This window comes from Salvelinus alpinus, chromosome 33, assembly GCF_045679555.1.
Source record: "Salvelinus alpinus chromosome 33, SLU_Salpinus.1, whole genome shotgun sequence".
Classification (NCBI taxonomy): domain Eukaryota; kingdom Metazoa; phylum Chordata; class Actinopteri; order Salmoniformes; family Salmonidae; genus Salvelinus; species Salvelinus alpinus.
Genome location: NC_092118.1, coordinates 29,572,043 through 29,586,412, shown reverse-complemented (window position 1 = coordinate 29,586,412; position 14,370 = coordinate 29,572,043). Strand labels below are relative to the sequence as shown.

At 44.7% G+C, this 14,370-nt stretch overlaps 2 protein-coding genes across 2 annotated transcripts; both read left to right on the top strand.

The window, feature by feature from the left end:
* Positions 1-3,446: 3,446 nt before the first annotated feature.
* Positions 3,447-4,943, top strand: LOC139563180 (major histocompatibility complex class I-related gene protein-like). The gene is made up of 3 exons (XM_071381518.1): positions 3,447-3,452; positions 3,883-3,999; positions 4,064-4,943. The coding sequence occupies exons 1-3, from the start codon at positions 3,447-3,449 to the stop codon at positions 4,652-4,654; spliced, it is 714 nt and encodes a 237-aa protein (XP_071237619.1). The 3' UTR covers positions 4,655-4,943.
* Positions 4,944-9,707: 4,764 nt separating this feature from the next.
* On the top strand, positions 9,708-11,420 carry LOC139562988 (major histocompatibility complex class I-related gene protein-like). Its single transcript, XM_071381211.1, has 2 exons — positions 9,708-9,851; positions 9,953-11,420. The coding sequence occupies exons 1-2, from the start codon at positions 9,794-9,796 to the stop codon at positions 10,972-10,974; spliced, it is 1,080 nt and encodes a 359-aa protein (XP_071237312.1). The 5' UTR covers positions 9,708-9,793; the 3' UTR covers positions 10,975-11,420.
* Positions 11,421-14,370: the final 2,950 nt, after the last annotated feature.

Sequence of the window (14,370 nt, the reverse complement as noted above, 5' to 3'; positions counted from 1 at the left end):
GGGGAAATTTCTTTAAAAAAAATATTTAAAAAATGTCTTAAAAATATGACAAGGATTGAAGTACCATATAGACTCAGAGCTAAGCATACATATTTTTTATCCAGTTTACTTTAAAAGATATTGTTGATATTAATAAATCTAGTACTTCAAGCCCAGCATCAGCTCTTTGGTTTGACATTACAGATTTCTTAAGTTTGGGTTTATTTTTCCATATGAAGTCTAGGAAAGTCTTGTTGATATCCTTGCTGGTTGGATCAGCTACAGATAGGGATAGAGCAGGGTAGATAACGTGACAGACCCTCTGCTTTGGACAATACAACCCTTCCAATAATAGAGAGGTCACACTGGAGCCAGTTATTACAGATGGATTTAGTTTTCTTTCATCTCTGAGAGAAATTGAGATGTTGACAGACAATATGGTTTTTCTCCATGTGCACCCGTTCATATTTCACATTATCTTTCACTGGAATAGTCTCAATAGATTGGTAATTTGAGATACACAGGGGCATTTATTTAAGTTAAGGTCCAGACCAGAAGCAGAAGAGAATGACTTGATAATGAGTCTGCTAACTGAGATATATATATATATTATTTTTTTCTCCAAATATTGAAATAGCTTTTAATTCAGGGTTATTTAAAATGCTAATATAGAGTAATTATACGACTAAAAGCAATAGGAAAGCTGAAATAGGGCAACCCTAGCGTACACTACGGTGAATATTAAATATTTTAGATGTGTTATGATTAATCATAATATAACTATTAAAATCTTTATAAAACATATTGATAACAGAGTCAAAGCTAGTCCCGAAACCAAAAGTGTACAACAATGTATTAGGAACTTGTGTTCTATTATAGCAAATGATTTACAACAGTGGAGGAACAAAATAATAGCCTCGGAGTCAACTGAATCAGAGTAATCAATCTAGAACTAATGTTACAGCTGATGTGGCGATGTAAAGGTCTGGGTGTAGCTGGTGCAGAGGAGTCAGGCGCAGGACAGCAGAGATGAGTAATGAAAGTAACTTGACTCAAAATTGCCAAATATATGTAGTAATACCAAGCCCACACAAAAGGACCGAAATACATAAAACAAACACACACAAAAACCATGGGGAAAACAGAGGGTTAAATAATGAACATGTAATTGGGGAATTGAAACCAGGTGTGTAAAACAAAGACAAAACAAATGGAAAATGAAAAGTGGATCGGCGATGGCTAGAAGGCCGGTGACGTCGACCGCCGAACGCCGCCCGAACAAGGAGAGGGACCGACTTCAGTGGAAGTCGTGACAGTAGCCCCCCCAACGCGCGGCTCCAGCAGTGTGTCGACACCAACCTCGGGGGCGACCCGGAGGACGAGGCGCAGGGCGATCCGGATGGAGACGGTGGAAATCGCGCAGCAACGAAGGGTCCAAAACGTCCTCCACCGGCACCCAGCATCTCTCCTCCGGACCGGACCCCTCCCACTCCATGAGGTACTGAAGGCCCCTCGCCCGACCCCTCGAGTCCAGTATGGCTCGAACAGCATATGCCAGGGCCCCCTCGATGTCCAGAGGGGGCGGAGGTACCTCCCGCACCTACAACTCCTGGAGTGGACCAGCCACCACCGGCCTGAGGAGAGACACATGGAACGAGGGGTTAATACGGTAATCTGGGGGAAGCTGTAACCTGTAGCAAACCTCTTTCAGTCTCCTCAGGACATTGAATGGTCCCACAAACCACGGACCCAGCTTCCGGCATGGCAGGTGGAGGGGCAGGTTTCGGGTCGAGATCCAGACCCGGTCCCCCGGTGCGAACACCGGGGCCTCACTGTGGTGGCGATCGGCGCTCGCCTTCTGACACCTCATGGCCCGTTGCAGGTGCACATGAGCGGCGTCCCAGGTCTCCTCCAAGCACTTAAACCATTCGTCCACCGCAGGAGCCTCGATCTGGCTCTGATGCCACAGTGCCAGAACCGGCTGATATCCCAGTACGCACTGGAAACTGTGTTTTAAAGCTAAAGCAGTCTTCCTCATTCCAGTCTCTTCCTCATTCCAGTCTCAGTGCTTATCGGTTTGAATTCCCAACTCCACTGGTTTGACTTGTTCAACAACTTTAAAGTACCTTACCTTTTATTGATAAGCAAAAGGAAAAGTCTGAGATTCACTTGAGAGCTAGAAACCTGCTACGCAAGGCTATTGGAAAATAGTGAACACTCAAAATCATGGGGAAACTGTCTGTCTTCTTGTTATGTTATAAAATGTAAAATGTCCATAACTGTGCATAATATCACTCCTCTCCCAGGTTTAGGATCACATTCTCTCTGGACACTTATAACATACATCATCTGAGAGACACCTTTCCCTGCGTTTACGGTTGTGGTGATGATAGATGACATTCAAGTGGCTTACTATGACTCCAATGATAAGCAATTTATCTACAAGGGACATAACACCCCAGACAGAATACAGTGCCTTGCAAAAGTATTCATCCCCCCTTGGCAGTTTTCCTATTTTGTTGCATTACAACCTGTCATTTAAATTGATTTCTATTTGGATTTCATGTAATGGACATATAATGAAAATGAAAAGTGGATCGGCGATGGCTAGAAGGCCGGTGACGTGAACCGCCGAACGCCGCCCGAACAAGAAGGGGGACCGACTTCGGCAGAAGTCGTGACACAAGTGGCACCATGAAGACCAAGGAGCTCTCCAAACAGGTCAGGGATAAGGTTGTGGAGAAGGACAGATCAGGGTTGGGTTATAAAAAAATATCAGAAACTTTAAACATCCCACGCAGCACCATTTATTCCATTATTAAAAAATGGAAAGAATATGGCACCACAACAAACCTGCCAAGAAAGAGCCGCCCACCAAAACTCACGGACCAGGCAAGGAGGGCATTAATCGGAGATGCAACAAAGAGACCAAATATAACCCTGAAGGAGCTGGAAAGCTCCACAGCGGAGATTGGAGTATCTGTCCATAGGACCACTTTAAGCCATACACTCCACAGACCTGGGCTTTACGGAAGAGGGGCCAGAAAAAGCCATTGCTTAAAGAAAAAAAATAAGCAAACATGTTTTGTGTTCGCCAAAAGGCACGTGGGAGACTCCCCAAACATATGGAAGAAGGCACTCTGGTCAGATGAGACTAAAACAGAGCTTTTAGACCAACATGGAAAACGCTATGTCTGGCACAAACCCAACTCCTCCCATCACCCCGAGAACATCATCCCCACAGTGAAGCATGGTGGTGGCAGCATCATGATGTGTGGATGCTTTTCATCGGCAGGGACTGGGAAACTTGTCAGAATTGAAGGCCCACCTTCCAGCAGGGCAATGACCCTAAGCATACTGCTAAAGCAACACTCGAGTGGTTTAAGGGGAAACATTCAAATGTCTTGGAATGGCCCAGTCATAACCCATACTTCAATCCCATTGAGAATCTGTGGTATGACTTAAAGATGGCTGTACACCAGCGGAAACCATCCAACTTGAAGGAGCTGGAGCAGTTTTGCCTTGAAGAATGGGCAAAAATCCCAGTGGCTAGATGTGCCAAGCTTGTAGAGACATACCACAAGAGACTTGCAGCTGTAATTGCTGCAAAAGGTGGCTCTACAAAGTATTGACTTTGGGGGGGTGAATTGTTATGCACGCTCAAGTTTTCAGTTGTTTTTGTCTTATTTCTTGTTTGTTTCACAAGAAAAAATATTTTGCGTCTTCAAAGTGGTAGGCATGTTGTGTAAATCAAATGATACAAACGCCCCAAAAATCTATTTTAATTCCAGGTTGTAAGGCAACAAAATAGGAAGTCACTGTACTTGATGAGAAAGCTCAGGACATAGTTTATGTATTTGGAACTTTGTACCACGGCATAAACAGAGATAATTTGACCTAAAGCACAGCTTTAATCTCACGGAAGGTGTTCAAGTTCAGCAAAGGATGGTTGGCTGTGAGATGTTGGACAATGGTGAACCGGCCCTGTTCTTGCATAAGGACACTTTCAATGCCGTTTTTGTGGATTATACAATGTATTACAACATGACACATTTTATATACGATTCTGGGAAACTACTACTAGGATGGGATGATGCAAGAATATGAAAGAAAAGTTGTTGAGAATGTTTGTCTTCCTATTTGCATCAAAACAATGAAGACATTCCTGAAGAGAGAGAAGAACATTGTGATGCGTAAAGTTCCTCGCAGACTCAGGTTGATAAATAAAGAGATTTCTGGAGGGCTCCAGGTGAGCTGCCTGGCGTTTGGTTTCTACCCCCGCCACATCAACCTGACCCTGCTGAGAGATGGCCAGCCAGTGGCAGAACAGGAGCTGACAGGGGGGCAGGTGCTGCCTAGTGGAGATGGGAACTACCAACTGAGGAAGAGTCTGGAGGTCAGTACTGAGGTGCTAAAGAAGAGACACAACTACACCTGTACTGCCTCTCACCTCAGTCTGGACAACAAGCTGGATGTCAGTTGGGAGTCTGGGGCAGAGAGAGTTCACCTATCCACCCTCTCAGTTCTACTGGTGATGCTGCTGATTGTTATTCTATTGGGCATTTTCATTTGTGTCAAAAGGAGGTGGAGATGCACTTTCTCCCAGATGAAACTTGCCAACGTTGATGCAAAATTGTCAGAGGAAATTATCCTGTCTTCAGATTCTGAGACCTAATAAAATGTTGGGACACAACTTTGTCAATTCAGCTAAATTCACAATGAAAATAGGACTGCCCACACTATCATTTTTATTATTATTGCAGTATTACAGATGTAGGATCTTAATTTGAGCCATTACGCGACAGCAGGAAAATAACACTGCAGCAACAGGAAAAATCCTACAAGTTTTACATTTCCTGCAACAGGGAAACAGACACAAAATGTTGGAAAGATTCTGTTATGGTCAGTCAATCTTTCCTTCCCCTCAACAAAGTACTGTAAAGGATCAGTTTGGGGAGACTGTTGACAATAACCAACATCTGGGCATTTAGTCTAGATCTGCATTTATACATTTTATAGGCTGGTTTGGCATCCTGAGCATTAACAATTGTAATCTGGTAGTTATTTCGGTTATGTAATCTGTCATTTCTAATCATGACTATTCATTCATTTCAGAATGTACTCTATATCTGTTCTGTATTAGCTGATATCCAGTATCTTACCCAGAAGGAGAATCATGTGATCATGTGTATGAGGTCTGTTTATTATTGGAATGTCTTTACAGTGTCTCTGTGTTGTATTGTATGTAATGTATGTTACCCCCAGGCTGTACAGTAATACCTTTATTACAGACAATAAAATGTAGCTGAATTTATTACTGCATTGATTCATGTTAACTACAACATTAATTAATGTAATAAAGCAATGTCAAGTATACCATAACTTCTCTCAGGAACTTGTTTATCCCTGTGGAAGGGAGAGAAATCTGACACTCTATTTCACTCCAGTTTAAGACTGTCATGAGTATTAAACTAAGGTGAATGGTGTATGCATTAAACAATTAAACAGTTTTATGATAGGAAGCCTTTATTGGGGAATGAATTTGTTCGATTGTAGTCAGTGCCATGAAAGTCCTTTTCTATTTTACAGTATGCACACCGCTCGTTCTAAACATAATTTTTTTAGTGCTACTTTTACCCAGTCAAATATTCAGGTCTACATTTCCACTTCAAGGCTGGACAGCAACATAAAACATAGCTTTTGAATATAAGGTATAGTTTAATTAACTGTTATTTTGTATTGAACACTGAATGATACATCAAAAGGCTGCAAAGCCAAAGTCTCCATTCCACATTTTAAAATAAGTATCCTTCCATGTTACCTGTTTCCTAATGAAACCAGATAGGTTACAACCTAGGTCTCCTGCACACCACAATACTGTGTAGACCTCTGAGCTAAATCCTAGAACCACTGGCAACATTAGATTTCTTAAACCTGCTTTGTGCATTTTTCCATGTAAAAGCCATAAACATCTATATCCAACCTGCGTTCTATTAATTACGTAAAGGGCAGGTGCTCAGAGGATACGTTCCAAATGGCACCCTATTCCCTAAATGGTTCACTATGGGCCCTGGTCAAAAGTAGTGCACTATATAGACAATAGGGTGCCATTTGGGATGCATCCATTATCATTGGCTTTAGTAATTCCAGTGACATACACTTTTACCTATAATCTGGCAAATTTCTGTTTTGGATGAGACTGCCTTTATGACCAAAGTTATCCTATTTACACTTTGTCGTCAATGTTGACACTAGAATTGTCACGATCGTGTGGAGGATTGACGGACCAAAACGCAGCAGTAGGAAAATAAGCCATCTTCTTTTTTATTTAGAAGAAGGAGAACCGAAAACAAAACACTCTTACAAAACTAACAAAACAAACAAACGACCGACCGTGAAGCTAATAAACGTAGTGCACATACAGGCTACAAACGTTCAGACATAGACAATTACCCACATCAAACGAAAGCCTATGGCTACCCTAAATATGGCTCCCAATCAGAGACAACAGAAATCAGCTGTCTCTAATTGGGAACCCATTCAGGCAACCATAGACTCTCCTAGACAACTACACCAACATAGACACAGCTAGACACATACACTCAACACAAACCCATACACTACACCCAACACCCCCTTTACCATATAACCACCCAAAACCGATAAAACCCAAACATTCCCCATGTCACACCCTGACCTAACTAAAATAATAAAGAAAACAAAGAATACTAAGGCCAGGGTGTGACATAACCCCCCCCTTAAGGTGCGAACTCCGGGCGCACCAGCACACAGTCTAGGGGAGGGTCTGGGTGGGCTTCCTTCCACGGTGGCGGCTCCGGCACTGGTCGTGGTCCCCACCCCACCACAGTCACTAACCGCCTCCTTAGCTTCCTCCAAATGACCCCCCTCCACATTAACCCCACTGAATTAAGGGGCAGTTCCGGACTAAGGGGCAGCTCCGGACTAAGGGGCAGCTCCGGACTAATGGCCAGCTCCGGACTAATGGCCAGCTCCGGACTAAGGGGCAGTACCAGGGTAAGGGGCAGCACCAGGATAAGGGAGAGCACCAGGATAAGGGGCAGCTCCGGACTGAGGAACGGCAGCTCCGGACTGAGGAACGGCAGCTCCGGACTGAGGGACTGCAGCTCCGGACTGAGGGACTGCAGCTCCGGACTGAGGGACGGCAGCTCCGGACTGAGGGACGGCCCATGGCTGGCTGACGGATCTGGCTGCTCATGGCTGGCTGACGGATCTGGCTGCTCACGGCTGGCTGACGGATCTGGCTGCTCACGGCTGGCTGACGGATCTGGCTGCTCACGGCTGGCTGACGGATCTGGCTGCTCATGGCTGGCTGACGGATCTGGCTGCTCATGGCTGGCTGACGGATCTGGCTGCTCATGGCTGGCTGACGGATCTGGCTGCTCATGGCTGGCTGACGGATCTGGCTGCTCATGGCTGGCTGACGGATCTGGCTGCTCATGGCTGGCTGACGGATCTGGCTGCTCATAGCTGGCTGACGGATCTGGCTGCTCATAGCTGGCTGACGGATCTGGCTGCTCATAGCTGGCTGACGGATCTGGCTGCTCATGGCTGGCTGACGGATCTGGCTGCTCATGGCTGGCTGGCGGCTCTGGCAGATCCTGTCTGGTTGGCGGCTCTGGCAGATCCTGTCTGGTTGGCGGCTCTGGCAGATCCTGTCTGGTTGGCGGCTCTGGCAGATCCTGTCTGGTTGGCGGCTCTGGCAGATCCTGTCTGACGAATGGCTCTAGCGGCTCCTGACTGACGAACGGCTCTGACGGCTCGGGACAGACGGGCGGCTCTAATGGCTCGGGGCAGACGGATGGCTCAGATGGCGCTGGGTAGACGGATGGCTCAGATGGCGCTGGGTAGACGGATGGCTCAGATGGCGCTGGGTAGACGGATGGCTCAGATGGCGCTGGGTAGACGGATGTCTCAGATGGCGCTTGGCAGACGGGCAGTTCAGGCATCGCTGTGCAGACGGCAGACTCTTGCCGGCTGAGGCGCACTGTAGGCCTGGTGCGTGGTGCCGGAACTGGTGGTACCGGGCTGGGGACACGCATCTCAGGGCTAGTGCGGGGAGAAGGAACAGGACATACTGGACCCTGGGAGCGCACATTAGGCCTAGTGCGTGGTGCCGGAACTGGTGGTACCGGACTGGGGACACGCATCTCAGGGCTAGTGCGGGGAGCAGCAACAGGACGCACAGGACTCTGGGGACACACAGGAGGCTTGTTGCGTGGTTTAGGCACTGGTGGTAAAGGGCTGGAGACACGCACCATAGGGCTAGTGCGTGGAGGAGGCACTGGTGGTACTGGGTAGGGGCGGGGAGGTGGCGCCGGAAATACCGGACCGTGCATGCGTACTGGCTCCCTTGAGCGCCGAGCCTGCCCAACCTTACCTGGTTGTATGCTCCCCGTCGCCTGACCAGTGCGGGGAGGTGGAATAACCCGCACCGGCCTATGTAGGCGAACCGGGGACACCATGCGTAAGGCTGGTGCCATGTACGCCGGCCCGGGGAGACGCACTGGTGACCAGATGCGTTGGGCCGGCTTCATGACATAAGGCTCAACGCTCAGTCTAGCCCGGCCGATACGTGGAGCTGGAATGTACCGAACCGGGCTATGCACGCGTACAGGAGACACCGTGCGCTCTACTGCGTAACACGGTGTCTGCCCGTACTCTCGCTCTCCACGGTAAGTACAGGGAGTAGGCGCAGGTTTCCTACCTGACTTCGCCACACTCCCTTTAAGGCCCCCCCCAAGAAATTTTTGGGTTGTACTCACGGGCTTCCAGCCTTGTCTCCGTGCTGCCTCCTCATATCGCCTCCTCTCGGCTTTAGCTGCCTCCAGCTCTTCACGAGGAAGGCGATATTCTCCCGGTTGTGCCCACGGCCCCTTACCATCCAGTATCTCCTCCCATGTCCAAGAATCCTGTGTAGGTGGGTCCTGTTGCCGCTTTACATGCCGCTTGGTCCTGTATTGGTGGGTAATTCTGTCACGATCGTGTGGAGGATTGACGGACCAAAACGCAGCAGTAGGAAAATAAGCCATCTTCTTTTTTATTTAGAAGAAGGAGAACCGAAAACAAAACACTCTTACAAAACTAACAAAACAAACAAACGACCAACCGTGAAGCTAATAAACGTAGTGCACATACAGGCTACAAACGTTCAGACATAGACAATTACCCACATCAAACGAAAGCCTATGGCTACCCTAAATATGGCTCCCAATCAGAGACAACAGAAATCAGCTGTCTCTAATTGGGAACCCATTCAGGCAACCATAGACTCTCCTAGACAACTACACCAACATAGACACAGCTAGACACATACACTCAACACAAACCCATACACTACACCCAACACCCCCTTTACCATATAACCACCCAAAACCGATAAAACCCAAACATTCCCCATGTCACACCCTGACCTAACTAAAATAATAAAGAAAACAAAGAATACTAAGGCCAGGGTGTGACAAGAATAAATGTTTCTGTCTCATATCGATGCGACACCGGACATTTTCTAAACGAGAAGTTATTTTTCAGGGGCAGTCGCTCTTTAATAAAAGGAAGCATAGAAATAGCAGAAATAGCACAGATATACCGCTTCTCAGACTTGCTTTCAATGAGAATGACACATCTATAACTCACATTTCTTGGTATTGTCTCCCAAAAGGCTACATAACCAACTGTGTAGCATATTGTTTTTCATAGCTAAAAGAAAGGGGAAGTCTGTCAGACACACTTGAGAGCTTAGAAACTTGCTACGCGAGGCTACATTTTCTAAATCATGGACAAACTGTCTGTCTTTTTGTTTGTTCTTTCCTTTTGCACCATTGTCAACGCAGGTAATATGGACTATTTACTTTCTCTTACCTCAATTAATGATTGTTTTATGTTATAAAATATAAAATGTTCATAACTCATTATAATATAACTCCTCTCCCAGGTTCAGGATCACATTCTCTGTGGGCACTTGCAACATATATAAGCGGAGAGACGCCTTTTCCTGAGTTTACGGTTGTGGTGATGTTGGATGACATTCAAGTGACTTACTATGACTCCAACATGAAACACTTCATCTACAGGGGTCATAACACCTCAGACAAAATACATGATGACGAAGCTAAGAACGGAGGTTTTGTATTTGGAGTTATGTACCACCACATGAAAGAGAGATACTTTCACCTAAAGCACCACTTGAATCTCACGGAAGGTGTTCAAGTTCAGCAAAGAATGGCTGGCTGTGAGATGTTGGACAATGGTGAACCAGCCCTGATCGTGACAAAGAATATTGTCAATGCAGTTTTTGTAGATCATGCAATATATTACAACATGACACATTTTACATATGATGCTGGTAAACTACTTCAAGGATGGGGTGGGATGAGGCAAGCACAGGAAAAATTTCTTTATGAGAATGTTTTACTTCCCCTTTGCATCAGAACACTGAAGACAATCCTGAAGAGAGAGAAGAACGTTGTGATGCGTAAAGTTCCTCCCAGACTCAGGTTGATAAATAAAGAGGTTTCTGGAGGGTTTCAGGTGAGCTGCCTGGCGTTTGGTTTCTACCCCCGCCACATCAACCTGACCCTGCTGAGAGACGGCCAGCCAGTGACAGAACAGGAGCTGACAGGGGGGGAGGTGCTGCCTAGTGGAGATGGGAACTACCAGCTGAGGAAGAGTCTGGAGGTCAGTACTGAGGAGCTAAAGAAGAGACACAACTACACCTGTACTGCCTCTCACCTCAGTCTGGACAACAAGCTGGATGTCAGTTGGGAGTCTGGGGCAGAGAGAGTTCACCTATCCACCCTCTCAGTTCTACTGGTGATGCTGCTGATTGTTATTCTATTGGGCATTTTCATTTGTGTCAAAAGGAGGAGGAGTAACACTGCCTCCCAGCTGAAACTTGCCAACGTTGATGCAAACGTATCAGAGGAAATAAACCTTTCTTCAGATTCTGAGACCTAATACATTTTTGGGACACTGATGCAACTTTGTCAAATCAGCTCAATTCACAAAGAAAATATGACTGCCAGAGCAACTATCAGAGTAGACACAAAATGTACGAATGATTCTGTTATTGTCAGTCAATCTTCTCTTCCTCTCAACAACGGACTGTAAAGGATCAGTTTGGGGAGACTGTTGACAATAACAAATATCTGGGCATTATAAGTGCAGATCTGTAATTTCTAATCATGACTATTCATTAATTTCAGAATGTACTCTATATCTGTGCTGTATTAGCTGATATCCAGTATCTTAACCAGAAGGAGAATCATGTGGTCATGTGTGTGAGGTCTGTTTATTATTGGAATGACTTTACAGTGTCTCTGTTTTGTATTGTATGTAGTGTATGTTCATCATTACTGCACAATAATACATTTATTACAGACAATAAAATGTAGCCTAATCGATTAATGGATTGATTCATGCCTACATTTCCACCTCAAGTTTGGGCCACAACATATAATTTTTTTTTTGATTATAAGATCTAGTTTAACTATTATTTTATGATGACCACTGAATGGTATAACAAAAGGCTGCAAAGCCAATGTCTCCATTCCACATTTTGAAATAAGTATCCTTCCATGTTACCTTCTTCCTAATGAGACCAGCTAGGTTAGAACCTAGGTCTCCTGCACACCACGATACTGTGTTAGCCCTCTGAGCTAAATCCTACAACCCCTGACAGCATTCCTAAACTTGCTGTCTTGCTGCAATTTTAGATATAAAATTAACATCTGCAAGTCTGTGATCCAAATGGCACCCTAAACCCTATATAGTGCATTATGGGCCCTGGTTAAAAGTAGTGCATTATGTAGGGAATATGGTGCCATTTGGGGCGTAGCCATATTTACTGGCTTTAGTCAATTAAGTTTCCCCGGTCTGCAGACTCCAATGTTTTACCATAAAAAATCCTAAAGGTAGAAAAAAAGCTTAATTGTCTTTGTCTTGAAGACTGATGCCTCATAAAGAGTAAATGCCATTTGTCAATCTGAAATAAGTCAGAGTTAGTGCTTCTACCCTTTTCCAAATCAAGTATTGTTCATTGTGAAACTTGCCTGGTTGTCGTTCATACTTCCTGAAATTGCACTGAGGCACAAAATAACCAAAGATATCCATATCTGACACACACAGGCACACAGTCAAACACACAAGCAGGGACGGACAGACTTGGAGGTCGGGGGGCCCTCGGAAAGCATGTGATCGCAAAAAGTGTATGTAATTAGCGTTAAAATTGCAAAATGTTCTTTTAGCCTCATGACAAAATGTGTAGAATAGAATTATAAAACTGCAAACTTTTCTTTCTGCACCATGGTAAAATGTGTTGAAATTTAGGAAGTTAGCTGATTCCTCACCCCCTGTATATCCTGACAATTATTTGGATCTCAATCCTGATACAATTCGGCTCCACATGTGACCTCAGTCTGGAATCTCAAATCAGATTTGAATGTTAAGGATGTTAAGGAACAATGACAGGAAATGAGCATTGCATCTGTGTGCTACTACAGAGGCTACATCATAAACATGCAATTCTGACATGGGTCACATGTAAAACAGAGTGTGAACAGTCAGAAAAAATATTGGATATGAGGGAAAAACAGAACTGGGTTCTTCAGGTGGTAGTGTAAACATAGCCATGGAGAGTTCAATAAATCAGATTTTGTATATAAATAAAGGCTTGCTAAAGTGCTACAATTCAGCATTTTGACATCAACCATGTGCCACTTATAGGATGTTTTCAACCCACTTATTCCCAAAATGTCTCCCAATTTTTACCATCATTGTAAAGACTGAAGTTATTTTATTGCTTTGACAAAGTCAAATAGATACTAGAGAACATCTAATGTGATGGACCATATGACTGGACAGATACTATATAACATCTAATGTGATGGACCATATGACTGGACAGATACTATATAACATCTAATGTGATGGACCATATGACTGGACAGATACTAGAGAACATCTAATGTGATGGACCATATGACTGGATAGATACTATATAACATCTAATGTGATGGACCATTTGACTCGACAGATACTATATAACATCTAATGTGATGGACCATATGACTGGACAGATACTATATAACATCTAATGTGATGGACCATATGACTGGATAGATACTATATAACATCTAATGTGATGGACCATATGACTCGACAGATACTATATAACATCTAATGTGATGGACCATATGACTGGATAGATACTATATAACATCTAATGTGATGGACCATTTGACTCGACAGATACTATATAACATCTAATGTGATGGACCATATGACTGGATAGATACTATATAACATCTAATGTGATGGACCATTTGACTCGACAGATACTATATAACATCTAATGTGATGGACCATATGACTGGACAGATACTATATAACATCTAATGTGATGGACCATATGACTCGACAGATACTAGAGAACATCTAATGTGATGGACCATATGACTGGATAGATACTATATTTACATTTACATTTAAGTCATTTAGCAGACGCTCTTATCCAGAGCGACTTACAAATTGGTGCATTCACCTTATGATATCCAGTGGAACAACCACTTTACAATAGTGCATCTAACTCTTTTAAGGGGGGGGGGGGGGGTTAGAAGGATTACTTTATCCTATCCTAGGTATTCCTTAAAGAGGTGGGGTTTCAGGTGTCTCCGGAAGGTGGTGATTGACTCCGCTGACCTGGCGTCGTGAGGGAGTTTGTTCCACCATTGGGGTGCCAGAGCAGCGAACAGTTTTGACTGGGCTGAGCGGGAACTGTACTTCCTCAGAGGTAGGGAGGCGAGCAGGCCAGAGTTGGATGAACGCAGTGCCCTTGTTTGGGTGTAGGGCCTGATCAGAGCCTGAAGGTACGGAGGTGCCGTTCCCCTCACAGCTCCGTAGGCAAGCACCATGGTCTTGTAGCGGATGCGAGCTTCAACTAATCTAATGTGATGGACCATATGACTCGACAGATACTGTCACGTTCCTGACCTGTTTTCCTTTGTCTTGTATTTATTTAGTTGGTCAGGGCGTGAGTTGGGTGGGTTTGTCTATGTGTGATTTTCTATGTTGGAATTTTGTGTTCGGCCTGGTATGATTCTCAATCAGAGGCAGCTGTCAATCGTTGTCCCTGATTGAGAATCATACTAAGGCAGCCGGGGTTTCACGTGTGTTTTGTGGGTGTTTGTTTCCGTGTTTGTGTTTTTTCACCACATGGTACTGTATCGGTTTTCTGCTCTTCGTTTATTTGTTTTTGTATTTTCAGTGTTCAGTTTCGTTTTATTAAATCATCATGAGCACTAACCACTTCGCGTATTGGTCCGATCCTTCTCGCCTTTCCTCGTCCGAGGAGGA

Bases quoted from the DNA above. Each gene is read 5' to 3' on its own strand.
- LOC139563180 (XM_071381518.1), top strand. The intron at 4,000-4,063 runs GTGGATTATACA...AACTACTACTAG, and splicing joins ACACTTTCAATGCCGTTTTT to GATGGGATGATGCAAGAATA.
- LOC139562988 (XM_071381211.1), top strand. From the start codon at position 9,794: ATGGACAAACTGTCTGTCTTTTTGTTTGTTCTTTCCTTTTGCACCATT. The intron at 9,852-9,952 runs GTAATATGGACT...CTCCTCTCCCAG, and splicing joins TTGCACCATTGTCAACGCAG to GTTCAGGATCACATTCTCTG.